The 12,600-nt window shown below is 41.8% G+C and overlaps 1 protein-coding gene across 1 annotated transcript; it reads left to right on the top strand.

Annotated features, from left to right (window-relative positions):
- Positions 1-2,879: 2,879 nt before the first annotated feature.
- Positions 2,880-4,435, top strand: LOC128369737 (uncharacterized). Its single transcript, XM_053330813.1, has 2 exons — positions 2,880-2,897; positions 3,401-4,435. The coding sequence occupies exons 1-2, from the start codon at positions 2,880-2,882 to the stop codon at positions 4,433-4,435; spliced, it is 1,053 nt and encodes a 350-aa protein (XP_053186788.1).
- The last annotated feature ends 8,165 nt before the right edge of the window (positions 4,436-12,600 follow it).

The following is a 12,600-nucleotide window of genomic DNA, read 5'->3' as shown; positions in this document are numbered from 1 at the left end:
GCCACTACGTCACGGAGTAGCCCTTTTTTGCAGGCTCAGAAAATCAGGAAAAATTAACGAGTGAGAAACAGTTTAAGGCTCTATCTCCACAATTCAGTCCTGCATAGTTATCAGCCTTTTCACATGTTTTCTGTAACCATTTTCCAACATGTATAATATGTTTAGAAGGTAAATCAATGAATTGACTTTACACAGACTTTAACTGGTTTTGCTCTCAATGGCTAACCTAGCTAGGACTGGTTTTCTGACTTCTCAACTGGAACATTCCCAACTCCGACTTCCAACTTCCAACTTTAGATTAATTACGTATGTCCGTCTTTTATTTCTTTGTCATGTTGGATTCCTCTCTCTGTGTGCGTCGGTGTGAAAGCATCGCAGCAGGGAAAAGCCCCGAAGGCAGGACATGAATTTTTGAAGTTTGAAAGAAATCCTTTTTGTTCAATGTTCAACCTTATATCCAAATTCTTCTCAGATCCTCTCTGTCACCAGAGAACATGACTCACTGGTGTTTGATAGTCTGCAGAGCCTGGACTGATTATAATGACTGAACAGGAGACAAAAAAGAGACAAATTATCTATTGGGGGTGACTAATGTTGAACGCTACGAGAAGTACGAGACAAAACTTTGTGGTCATCCTACTTTTTAAACAATAACACCATCTTCTCCTAAGATTAACCATAGACTGTATAAAAGAAATCACCCATTGGTTTGTGGACTGCTGCTCAGAAGCCAATAGTTTCTAATCTAGGCAGCGCCATCTTGAAAATTTCAGGTGCATGCTGGGAAAAATAAAAACACAGATTCTACTTATATGGGCATGAGGCTGAGACATGGGCGGAGCCATGGGCGGAATGGGGGAGGTTGCTATGGTTGCGAGGGCTGGATCTCGAGGACATTGGTCAATCAACCTGTCAATCAGGACGTAGCCACGCCCTAATGCATACCCTGCTTTATCGTCACATATAAAATCAGGGAGGCCAAAATGTCCCAAATGAACATCATACTGCATTGAAGAAGGCTTTAAACTAGCGATTGAGACCATAAACACATTTTGAAAACGTTTACTGAGGTTAGAAATCAAGTGAGAAGTTGGTGAATTCTCCATTGACTTGTATAGAGACGGTCGCCCCCTGGTGGCCTTTTGATAGAATGCAGCTCTAAGTTACTTCCTGGTTGGCCTCATTAATTCGAATGGAAAGATTCCAACTTTGAAAATTCCGGAATGTTGCAATCTTGGTTGCTTAGTTACGTAATGAAGTAAAGGACAAAGAGACAGTTTGTTTTAGTAAGTAGTTAGTTTAAGTTTCACTGCTTTATGTTTATTGTGATATTTTATGAAGCTTTAATTAATATTTATCTTTTATTATAATGATCTTTGTGACTTTTTGGTAATATTTAAAAGGCAAACGGATATGTAATGCTTCTTAAACATGTTTATCTCTTAACTGTAAAGTGTAAAGAAAAACATGGACGTCAATGTAAAGAAAGTCCGTTTTTAAGTTGGTGAATTCTCCATTGACTTGTATAGAGACGATCGCCCCCTGGTGGCCTTTTGATAGAATGCAGTTCTAAGTTACTTCCTGGTTGGGCTTCATTTCAGAGGATCAGAACTCCCCGCCTGAGATTAACCCAGTAAATTTAACAGTACATATAACCAGAAATGAAGTGTAGAGATTAGCTTGTGTGTTTTTGGAGGAGTGCTGCTACTGATGGAAGTTATGGATCATTATTAGTTTTAGATTTCATGAAGTCAAAGTGAAGGAAGTCGCCCGTTCAGTGTTGTAAACCACTTCAGCTACTTTGTTGTTTTGTACGTATTCACCCGAGCTTCAACAATTAATCAATTATTACATTAACCGAAATTTAATCAGCTACTAATTTTGATAATCAAGATAATTATTTCAGCTAAATAAATAAACACCAAATAAATTCAAAGTCAGAATATGCAAAGTAAAGACATCACTGTGATCTCAGGGGGTGTCAAACATGCGGCCCGTGGGCCAGAACCGGCCCACCAAGGAGTTCAATCCGGCCCACTTTCCTTCCTGTCTTTCCTTCCTTCCATCTGTCCTTCCTTCCTTCCTTCCATCTTTCCTTCGATCCTCCCTTTCTTCCTTCCATCTGTCTTTCTTTCCTTCCTTCCTTCCTTTACTTCCATCTGTCCTTCCTCCCTTCGATCCTCCTTCCTTCCTTCCTTCCTTCCTTCCTGTCTTCCATTTTTCCTTACTGTCTTCTCTCCTCTTCCTTCCATCCTTCCTCCCTTCCTTCGATCCTCCCTTTCTTCCTTCCATCTGTCTTTCCTTCCTTCCTTCCTTCCTTCCATCTTCTCTTCCTTACTTCCTTCCATCTGTCTTTCCTTCCTTCCTTCCTTCCCTCCTTCCTTCCTTCCTCTCTTCCTTCCTTCCTTCCTTCTTTCCTTCCTTCCTTCCTTCCATCTTCTCTTCCTTTCTTCTTTCCATCTGTCTTTCCTTCCTTCCTTCCTTCCTTCCTTCCTTCCTTCCTTCCTTCCTTCCTTCCCTGGGCTGTATGTGGCCCTTGAATGAAGCTGAGTTTTGCCCTGTCCCAATAGTCTTCCCTTCACCCTTCAACTTCATTGAAGTGCCCTTTACTGGCGAGTGCCACTTCACAACGGAGTGAGAAGTGTTAAGGGATTGAAATCTTTACCTGTGAAATGGGACAGCACTCGATGCGTCATTGCGTCATCATTCGCCAACGAGTTCACCTACGTCACACGCATCAACGACAGTAGTGGTAGTAATTTCATTCATCAACAATGCCCACTCCAGGTGTTATGTTAGCGTTAATAATATTTCTCCGTTTAACCAACCAACGGAGAAGAAATTTGACGAACAGAAGACGTCTTCGACGCCTACTAGCGATGGAGGATGTCTTTCAGGTATGTAATGTTGTCCTTGAACGTAACTGGTATGATGGCGATTTGTTAACGGTAACGTCTAACGTTACAGTGTATTAAAATTTTGCGAGCGTTTCTGTTGAAACAGTTACAGTTAAATTTGAATGACTTTTGTGTAAACAGTTAGCCTAGTAAGTGTTGTTGTTAGTGTTTAGTAGTAACGTTAGCCAGTGGGGTATCCTACGAAGCAAGTTAGACATCTAGGCGATCTAATATCGAGGCTTAACTCGTTGTATTAAGTTAAGTGATACTTTCGTATGACAGCATACCCTGGCTTTGTGTGCAATATACCTCGCTAACCCACTCACCACCCACCAGTGTTTGCTTTTCTTTCTTTCTTTTTCATTTGTATTTTAGAGACATCACAATGCACACTGACTGAAATTAATTAGTAAAAATAGTGAAGTTTAGCCTAGGCATTTGTGCATATTGAAGCTGGTGACTTTTGTCCAATAATGTTGATTTTTGGCTTTTTTTGTTTTCAGAGTGGCCGTATGATGACCTACTGTCATCTCAATGTCAATGTGCCCATCCTGCAGTTGTGGTTCAATGTAGAGCTGGAGCTCATGGAGGACTTTAGGCTGTGTAGACGTGCCATACATGCCCTGCAGAGACTGCTGAAAAGCGAGCAGGATCATGGCTGGGGCCATGAACTGGAGGTCCTCATATACCTTTACTGGCTTGCTCATGGACTGTCGTATCGTGTAGTGTCACGGGTATTCCACGTACCCCGATCAACAGTCCACCGAGTCATTCACAAAACTGCTCAACACATTTGGAACAACCTACATCGAGCCATTTCTTTCCCCACGCCTGCAGATCTGGACAATATTGGACTTGGATTTGGCCAGCTATCTAGAAATCCAGTGTTCAATAAAGCTGTGGGTGCCATTGATGGCTGTCACATTCGAGTCAAGCCCCCATCACTACACCGGTTGGACTATCTCAACTACAAGGGGTTTTTCTCTATTAACATGCAGGCCATTTGTGATGCATCTGGGAGATTCCTAGATGTTTTTGTTGGATACCCAGGTTCTGTACATGACACCCGGATTTTAAAAAATAGCCCCTTTTACTTGTCTAAAAGGTACCCTCCCGATGGATACTTTCTGCTTGGCGATGGTGGATATCCATGTTTGGAGACTCCAATCTGCCTAATCACGCCATACAAGGAACCAGTGAATGGACGGGAGCAGCAAAGATTTAACTACCATCAGTCAAAGGGGCGTACGATAGTCGAGAGAGCTTTTGGTGTGATGAAGACCCGATGGAGGTCTACTCTTTTCAAGGCCTTGGAGGTGAAGCCCACATTTGCGCCTCAGGTTATTGCATCGTGTGCATTCCTCCACAATGTCTGCATAGACAACGGCGATGTCCTTGAACCTGACGATGATGTGGCACAGGACATCATGGCTCCAGGACCTCTGCAGGAAGCCCCTGCACCACATGAGAGGCCAGGGAATGCCACGAGGGACAGGCTTGCTGCCCTGATCACTGGCAATATAGAGGTGCCTCAGTAGTAGCTCCTTCAAACTTGTAAATAGTTCATTAAATAATTACATTGTTATCATTAAATAATTCTGTGCTGTATTTTCTTATTTATTGTTTATATATTTATATATATTATTTATTGTTTATATAATTATATATATTATTTATTGTTTATATATTTATTGTTATTTATTGTTTATATATTTGTTCTAGATGAAACATTTGCAAAACATGTTGTGAGTTCTTTGTTTTTACAGGTATGTAAATAATATGTAATTCCTATTGTAAGAGCCTAAATGTAATTTGAGTTAATATTTGGTTAATAATTTAAGTTCATAGTTTAAAATGGTGATTTATGTTTATGCAGATAAAAATAGCTATTTACAGATTAAAATATTGACAGTTTTCTTATCTTGGATTAATGTTTGTACTGCTGTTTCATTTTTGTAGTAAACAGTTGAACCGAATCAAGAGGATCTGTGGAGTTTTTATTATCGTTGGTGTGGATTACAAGGAGAGAATGATTAGAGCGTCAAGCTAAGGCTTCATTAATTAGGAACCTACACCTATTATGTTTGGAAAACTTGTTTGGGATTTTGGGTGTGCTATTACACAGGTTTTTACACATCTGCAATAACATATATAAATAAGTAAGAAACAGAATAGAACAAAGAAATTACTGCTCTGGCATTTTATTTACAAGCTTCTCAAATAGGCTGAGGAAACGTTCAGTTTTGGCCTCAGTCTCCTCGTGCCTCTTCTGCTCCTTTGCGGATTCCTGTTTGAGGAATTCCAGGATAGGATTGGTCTTGGGTTTCTTCCTGGGAGGCGGTGTTGTGGGATCAGGAGCAGTGGGAGTGGTTGGAAGACCAGGACTGGAGGCAGAATCCTCTCTTGGTTCAACGATGCTCTGTACATAGAAAATTAATAACCAGATCGGTTCAGTACCATACACAGTATGCACCGGTTAAATATAAGTGATCAGTTTTAGTGTAATTCTCTTACTCACCATCAGTAATGTTGTGGCATCATTGCATAAAGATGCCACCAATACAGGGGGCTCTATGCATGGCCTGCCGCCAAGAACCTCATGCATGTCCTGGTAGAATGGCCAGTTGGCAGCTGTTTTTTCCCCACTTTCAGTCCCTGAACCTGTCCTTGGTGTTTTCAGATCCTGCAATAGCAAACATACATGTGCGTGCGCACACACGCATACACAAGTGAATAACTGATACCTAAATTACGCATTAATTTGTAAAGGCAGATGGCGATAACATGCAGCACACATATCTCACCAAATAATTACCTTATATTTCTTTTTTAAATTTTCCCATTTCTTTCCAACCTGTTGTACATTCACCTTTCCCTCCAGGCCCAGCTGATTGATCAGTGTCCTGTATCAGACAATAAACAATGATGTAGATTAGGCTCTGGTTACAGGACTTAGCAGAGATATTCATGGTTCATTGGTAACTCACTCATATAGCTGCTTGGAAGCATATTTCTTTTTAGTGAACTGCTCCTCATTTTCTGCCCTGAACTTTATTAGTGCCCTGGTCTGGTCGGAAGTCCCTAACATTGTAACATTAGACACCGTCTGTCAGCTTGCAACCAACTATCTTTCAACCGTTACATTTGACGTTACATACATTCATATACAGCTCCACCGTAGGTTACGTTTGCCAAAAACTCAAGGCAAATAGTGTTCCTATGTGTGCGAATGAACACGTCAGGTTTTCAGGTTTTGGCAAACATATTTACCCACATGTCATAATAAATAAATAGCGGGGTTTTTTTGGGTTTTTTTTTACAACCTAACGTTAACGTTACTCAGCTGGCCAGCTAGCTGCTACTCTTTATAGACAGACGTTCATTCACAAGGTGAAATAGCGATTTTTTTTCTGACAATCATATTCTACTAAACTATTTTGCATAATGCACAGCTAGATATCCTTATGTTTCATATTTTTTAAACAGTTATTTGTGAAGATATACTTACATTTGTAAATTTCTTTCTCAGCAGCCATCTTCCTTCAAACTGTTGATAGTCGGTTACCAAGGTTACCAAGGTGTTCGCAAGGCATCCTGGGAAATGTAATCTTTCCCTTCAACCGTAGTCTGCTTCTGATCGGACTCGGTGTGAAGGGACTGTTTGAAGGGTCGAACAACACTTCAACTTAGTTCTAAAACAATTGGGACACCCTACCCCTTCACATGAACGCGCAAATTAAGGGGAAGGGTGAAGTGCGAGGGTGAAGTGGTAGTATTGGGACGGAGCCTTAGACTCCTCTGTTCTAAGTAATATATTTAAGTAGGGCATGATAAGAAATGCAGGATCACATTCATCAAAGCTGCCAAAGCGCATGCTGTCGTATGGCGGAGGGGTGGAGGGGGGGTGGAGGGGGGATGGCGGGAGGGGGGGGGGGGGGTTTGATGTGTTGCTGCTGTTATATGCTTGCAGAGCTGACGTTTTAAAGCTGCTGTGAGATCTCTCCGGTGCAGCCATCATCAGCTCGGGAGGATCTGCAGGCTGGCAGAGTGATCACTGGTGTCAGATCTGAAGCAGCTGTTCTGCACTGTGGAGGACTGACTCATACTGGGGGGGAGGAGGGGGGTGGGGGGGGGAGGAGGGGGGGAGGGGGGGGGCTGTTGTAGCTGCTGCTGTCTGTTCAGGGAAGAGATGGAGAGAAATATCTGCTGTCACTAACTTTTCATAGTTTCTCTTTTTTTTTTTACCAGAGTCAGCCATATTCGCTTATAAAACATATAAAACACTAATTTCGAGGTGTACTTTTTCAGTTTTAGACACAATTACATATTTCTCTTTGTCACTGGCTGAATTTGTCTCTCCTCTTTCCCTTCCTTCCTTCCTTCCTTCCTTCCTTCCTTCCTTCCTTCCTTCATTGTTCCTTCCCTGCTTCCTTCCTCCCTCTTTTCCTTACCTCCTTTCCTTCCTTATTCCTTCCTCCCTTCCTTCTTTCCTCCCTCCCTACTTCTCTCTTTCTTTCCTCTGTCTTTCTATCCTACCTACCTTTCTTCCTTCCTTCCTTCCTTCCTTCCTTCCTTCCTTCCGTCCTCCCTCCTGCCTTCCTCCCTCCTTTCCTTCCTTCCTTCTTCCCTCTTTCCATCCTCCCTTCCTCCTTCCTTTCCTTTTCTCCCTTCTTCCTTCCTCCCTCTTTTCCTTCCTTCCCTTCCTTATTCCTTCCTCCCTTCCTTCTTTCCTCCCTCCCTCCTTCTCTCTCTTTCCTCCGTCCTTCTATCCTACCTTCCTTCTTTCCTTTCCTCCCTTCCTTCCTTCCCTCCTTGAGGGTTAAAACATTTACCTTTGCTGTAGGTGTCACCATATAAAGCTGTATTTTGACATTTGATGACACTTGGACACTGACTCATACTGGGGGGGGGGGGTGCTGGTGTAGCTGCTGCTGTCTGTTCAGGGAAGACATGGAGAGAAATATCTGCTGTCACTAACTTTTCATACATAGTTTCTCTTTTTTTTTTTTTGGGCTGTGATTTAATCAGAGTCAGCCATATTCACTTATAAAACACATAAAATACTAATTTCGAGGCGTGCTTTTTCAGTTTTAGCCATTCAATGTTGTATTTATATCCTTCCCTTCTTCCTCCCTTCCTTCCTCCTTCCCTCCTTCCTTCCTTCCTCCCTCCTGCCTTCCTTCTTCCTTCCTTCCTCCATCCTTTCCTTCCTTCTTTCTTCCTCCCTTTCTCCCTCCTTTCCTTCCTTCTTCCTTCTTTCCTTTCCTCCCTTCCTTCCTTCCTCCCTTCCTCCCTCCTTTCCTTCCTTATTCCTTCCTCCCTTCCTTCTTTCCTCCCTCCCTCCCTCCTTCTCTTTCTTCCCTCTGTCCTTCTATCTATCTTCATTCCTTCCTTCCTTTCCTCCCTTATTCCTTCCCTCCTTCCTTCCTTCCTCCCTCCTGCCTTCCTTCTTCCTCCCTTTCTCCCTCCTTTCCTTCCTTCTTTTTTCCTTTCTTCCTTCCTCCCTCCCTTCCTTCCTTCATTGACTCGAGGACAACAGTAGGGTTAAAACATTTACCTTTGCTGTCGGTGTCACCAAATAAAGCTTTCATACAAATTTTTGCAAAATCTTGACTTTTTAGACAGGGACATTTATTTTGAAAATCAGTGTGTGGCTTTGATTTAACCTGAGTCAGCCATATTCTAATTTTGAGGCGTACTTTTTCAGTTTTAGCCATTCAATGTTGTTGTATTTCTTTCAATTACATATTTTTCTTTGTCACTGGCTGAATTTGTCTCTCTTGACTCAGAATGAACAGGAAGTTAATGGATGCAATTACTCTGAAGATGAAGAACAGCATAGTTGACCAAACTATCATTTTTCTTCTTTATTGCTCTCTCTCTCTTTCGAGGCGAGTGTGCTGCCTCCGCTGGTCGATTCTCGTGTGTGACTTTGGCAGTTATTAAAACATTTACCTTTGCTGTCGCTGTCACCAAATAAAGCTGTATTTTGACTTTTCATGACACTTGGAAAACATATTTTTTGAACCTCTAGATATTATATGCAAAATTTTGACTTTTTAAGACAAGAACATTTATTTTGAAAGTCAGAAAACAGCAAAAAAGTAAACACATAAAAGCAAAAGAATATAAAAGCACCTGTCTGTGTTTGTGGCTCTTTGCTGCCAGAATATACAAAGAGTGCTGCGACTTTTCTTTTCAGGTCATATTTTTTCTTGAGATGTCTTTTATAAGACCTTTGGGTTTTTTTAACCTTTGTGTCGTCCTTCTGGGTCAAATTGACCCCATCTGTTTTAACTGTTCCTTATTTCCTCCCTTTCTTCCTTCTGTCCTTCCTTTCTCCCTCCTTTCCACCCTTTCCTTCCTTCCTTCCCACCTTCCTTATTTCCTACCCTCCCTCTTTTCCTTCCTTCTTTCCCACCTTCCTTCCTCCCTCCTTTCCTTCCTTCCTTCCTTTCCTTCCCGCCTTCCTTCCTCCCCTTCCTTTCCTCCCTTCCCACCTTCCTTCCTCCCTCATTTCCTTCCTTCCTTCCTTCCTTCCCGCCTTCCTTCCTCCCTCCTTTCCTCCTTCCTTCTTCTTCCCTTCCTTCCTGCCTTCTCTTCTTCCTGCCTTCCTTCCTCCCTCATTTCCTTCATCCCTCCCTCCTTTTTCATCCTTCCCTCTTCCTCCCTTCCTTCCTCCCTCCTTTCCTCCCTTCCTTCCTTGACTCGAGGACAACAGGAGGGTTAAAATCTCACCTGTAAAATATATATATATATTTTTTTTTTTACCTTTTTTTTTTTTTTTCTTTCTCATCTTTTTTTTATTTTTTTTTTCCACAACATAGTACATCTGTCCATTTGTATACAATATTAACAGTGGAAGCGTAATATGAACTCAACCCCCTTCCACCCTGTCGAGCCCCTTATTCCCCATATAATGAAATCCTATATACATACCTAGTCACATTCATACATTCTGGTACACATAAATGCCCAAAGGTAAGAAATCTATATATATATATACATATACATGCATACATACATCTCATTAAATCAGGACACTAGCACACTGGAGCTGATTGACACATCTTTGCTGGAAGTAGTGGGGTGAGCAGGAATAAATTGAGAATAAAGAATTTATCTGTAATCAGTTGTCGAGGTGAATAAAATTTACATGGCATGTGAAAGCAGGTATGATTATGAGAGTGAGACCCTATTATGAAGAAAGACCTTGAAAGTGTTCGAGGAAAGGTCCCCACACATTCAAAAAATTTTTGTATGAGTTATGGACTGAGTAGCGGATCTTCTCCAGGCTCAGACAGGACATAATGTCCCCCAGCCATTGTTTTTTACCTTTTTAAAAACACTATATTCTATCACCTATGATTATAACATTAAAGGTTCAGTTTGTCTAAATCATAAAAATGCCTCTTCAGAGCTGTTTAGAAACTCAAATGAACAAAAAACAGAAATTAAAGAACTCGATTGCTAATTTTACATCATTTAATATATTTAAAAAGTGAATAATCTGCACAATCAGCAGGACAGCTCTCCTCTCGTTCCTCTCCATATTCACCACAGTCAGAGTCACACCAGGTGTAGAGGTATATATGGTGCATCCTGCAGGTGTTTGGAAGCGTTTCTGAATTGAGCCGGGGGGGGGGGGGGGGGGGGGGGGGGGGGGGGGGTGGCGGAGGGGAAGGTCAGACGAGTCCGCAGCAGACAGGAAGTAATTAGCTCAGAGTTTGGATATTGAGCTTTAAGCATCGTTTCCCAGAACACACACACACACACACACACACACACACACACACACACACACACACACACACACACACACACACACACACACACACACAGAGAGAGCCAGACTTGTTTTTTAATTGACTCACTTCATTTGTAATTCCTCAGTTGTTAGTTTCTCTAAGTTTAGCTGCTGTTTGGAGATCAGGAGGGAAATCTACCCAAGTATCCAAAAAGTCCTGATAGATAGAGGGGGGGGTGGGGGGGGAGTGAGTTTTTCAAAAGCAAAGAAGGAACCATTAATTAGCTTAGTTTATTCTCTCGATTCCTTCTTTCCTCCTTTCCTTCCTTCCTTCTTTCCTTCCTTCCTTCCTTCCCTCCTTACTCCTTTCCTTCCTTCCTTCCTTCCTTCCTTCCTTCCTTCCTTCATTCCTCCTTTCCTCCTTCCTTCCCTCCTTCCTTCCTTCCCTCCTTATTCCTTTCCTTCCTTCATTCATTCTTTCCTTCCTTCCTTCCCTCCTTCCTTCCTTCCTTCCTTCCTTCCTTCCCTCCTTATTCCTTTCCTTCCTTCTTTCCTCCTTTCCTTCCTTCCTTCCTTTACTTTTTACTCCTTTCCTTCCTTCCTTCCTCCTTCCTCCCTCCTTCCTTCTCTCCTTACTTCCTTCCTCCTTTCCTCCTTACTCCTTTCCTCCTTTCCTTCCTTCCTGCCTTCCTTCCTTCCCTCCTTCCTTCCTTCCTAACATATTACACTCTTACTCTTTATAGGCTCCAAGGTGTGAGGTTTTTTTTTTTCATATTACAGTAAAAATGTTTCTTTTTCAGTCCAAAAAAAAAAACCAAAAACTTTTCAGAGCACACCACCACACTCACAAACACAAACACACAGAGGTCATTCTCATTGTGGAAAACTGCCAAAGCCATTTTATTTTGTTAAATGACTCTACAGAGCTGGTGTTTAAGGTCTGACCTTGTCACTTCCTGTCAGCGCACACAATAAGAGAGCAGAGAGTGATGATAACGAGACAAACCTTCCTCACTTCTTCTTCTTCTTCTTCTTCTTCTTCAGTATTCACCTCGCTCACTACCTTCACACATATCTGACCTCAGCTGGAAGTTGAGGTCAGATATGTTTTTTTTTTTTTTTTTTCTGGTTTTCTGGTGTCTTATTTCTCTCTATTTATTGTTCAAGTCTTTCTTTTTCTTCTTCTATTTGCCTGTCACAAGAAATACAGGCAGGGGTTCAACCTCACAAACTCCAGATTTACTTTTTTTTTTTTTTAAATCAATGTGACAAAATTAAAACCTATTTAAAGTGTTTAGCTGAAATTCTACATTATATGAATTAAATCTGACCTGATTCTGACTTTTGATTCAATGAGTGGAAGAAAAACAGTTTTAATTTAAGTGAGCTGTTTCTTCTTCTGCTTGGCAAGCCAGCTTACCCTAACAGCTGAACTTAGATCGAAGGAAGGAAGGAAGGAAGGAAGGACATAAGGAGGAAGGAAGGAAGGAATGAAGGAAGGACAGAAGGAAGGAAGGAATTAAGGAAGGACATAAGGAGGAAGGAAGGAAGGAATGAAGGAAGGACAGAAGGAAGGAAGGACAGAAGGAAGGAAGAAATGAAGGACAGAAGGAAGGAAGGACAAGTTAACAGAGGGAAGGAAGGACATAAGGATGAAGGAAGGAAGGAAGGAATGATAGAAGGACAAAAGGAAGGAAGGAAGGAAGGAAGACAGGAAAGAAGGAAGGAAGGACAGATTAAATGACAGAAGGAAGGAAGGAAGGAAAAGAAGGACAGGAGGAAGGAAAGACAGGAGGAAGGAAGGAAGGATGGAAGAAGGGAAGGAAGGGAAGACAGGCAAAAGGAAGGAGGGAAGAAAGGTAGGAAGGACAGATGGAAGAAAGGACAGATGGAAAAAAGGGAGGAAGGACAGAAGGAAGAAAGGGAGGAAGGACAGATGGAGGGAACACTTTTAAC

This window comes from Scomber japonicus, chromosome 12 (genome assembly GCF_027409825.1).
Source record: "Scomber japonicus isolate fScoJap1 chromosome 12, fScoJap1.pri, whole genome shotgun sequence".
Taxonomy (NCBI): domain Eukaryota; kingdom Metazoa; phylum Chordata; class Actinopteri; order Scombriformes; family Scombridae; genus Scomber; species Scomber japonicus.
The sequence above is the reverse complement of the archived record's forward strand: the minus strand, read 5'-3'. Positions and strand labels throughout refer to the sequence as shown.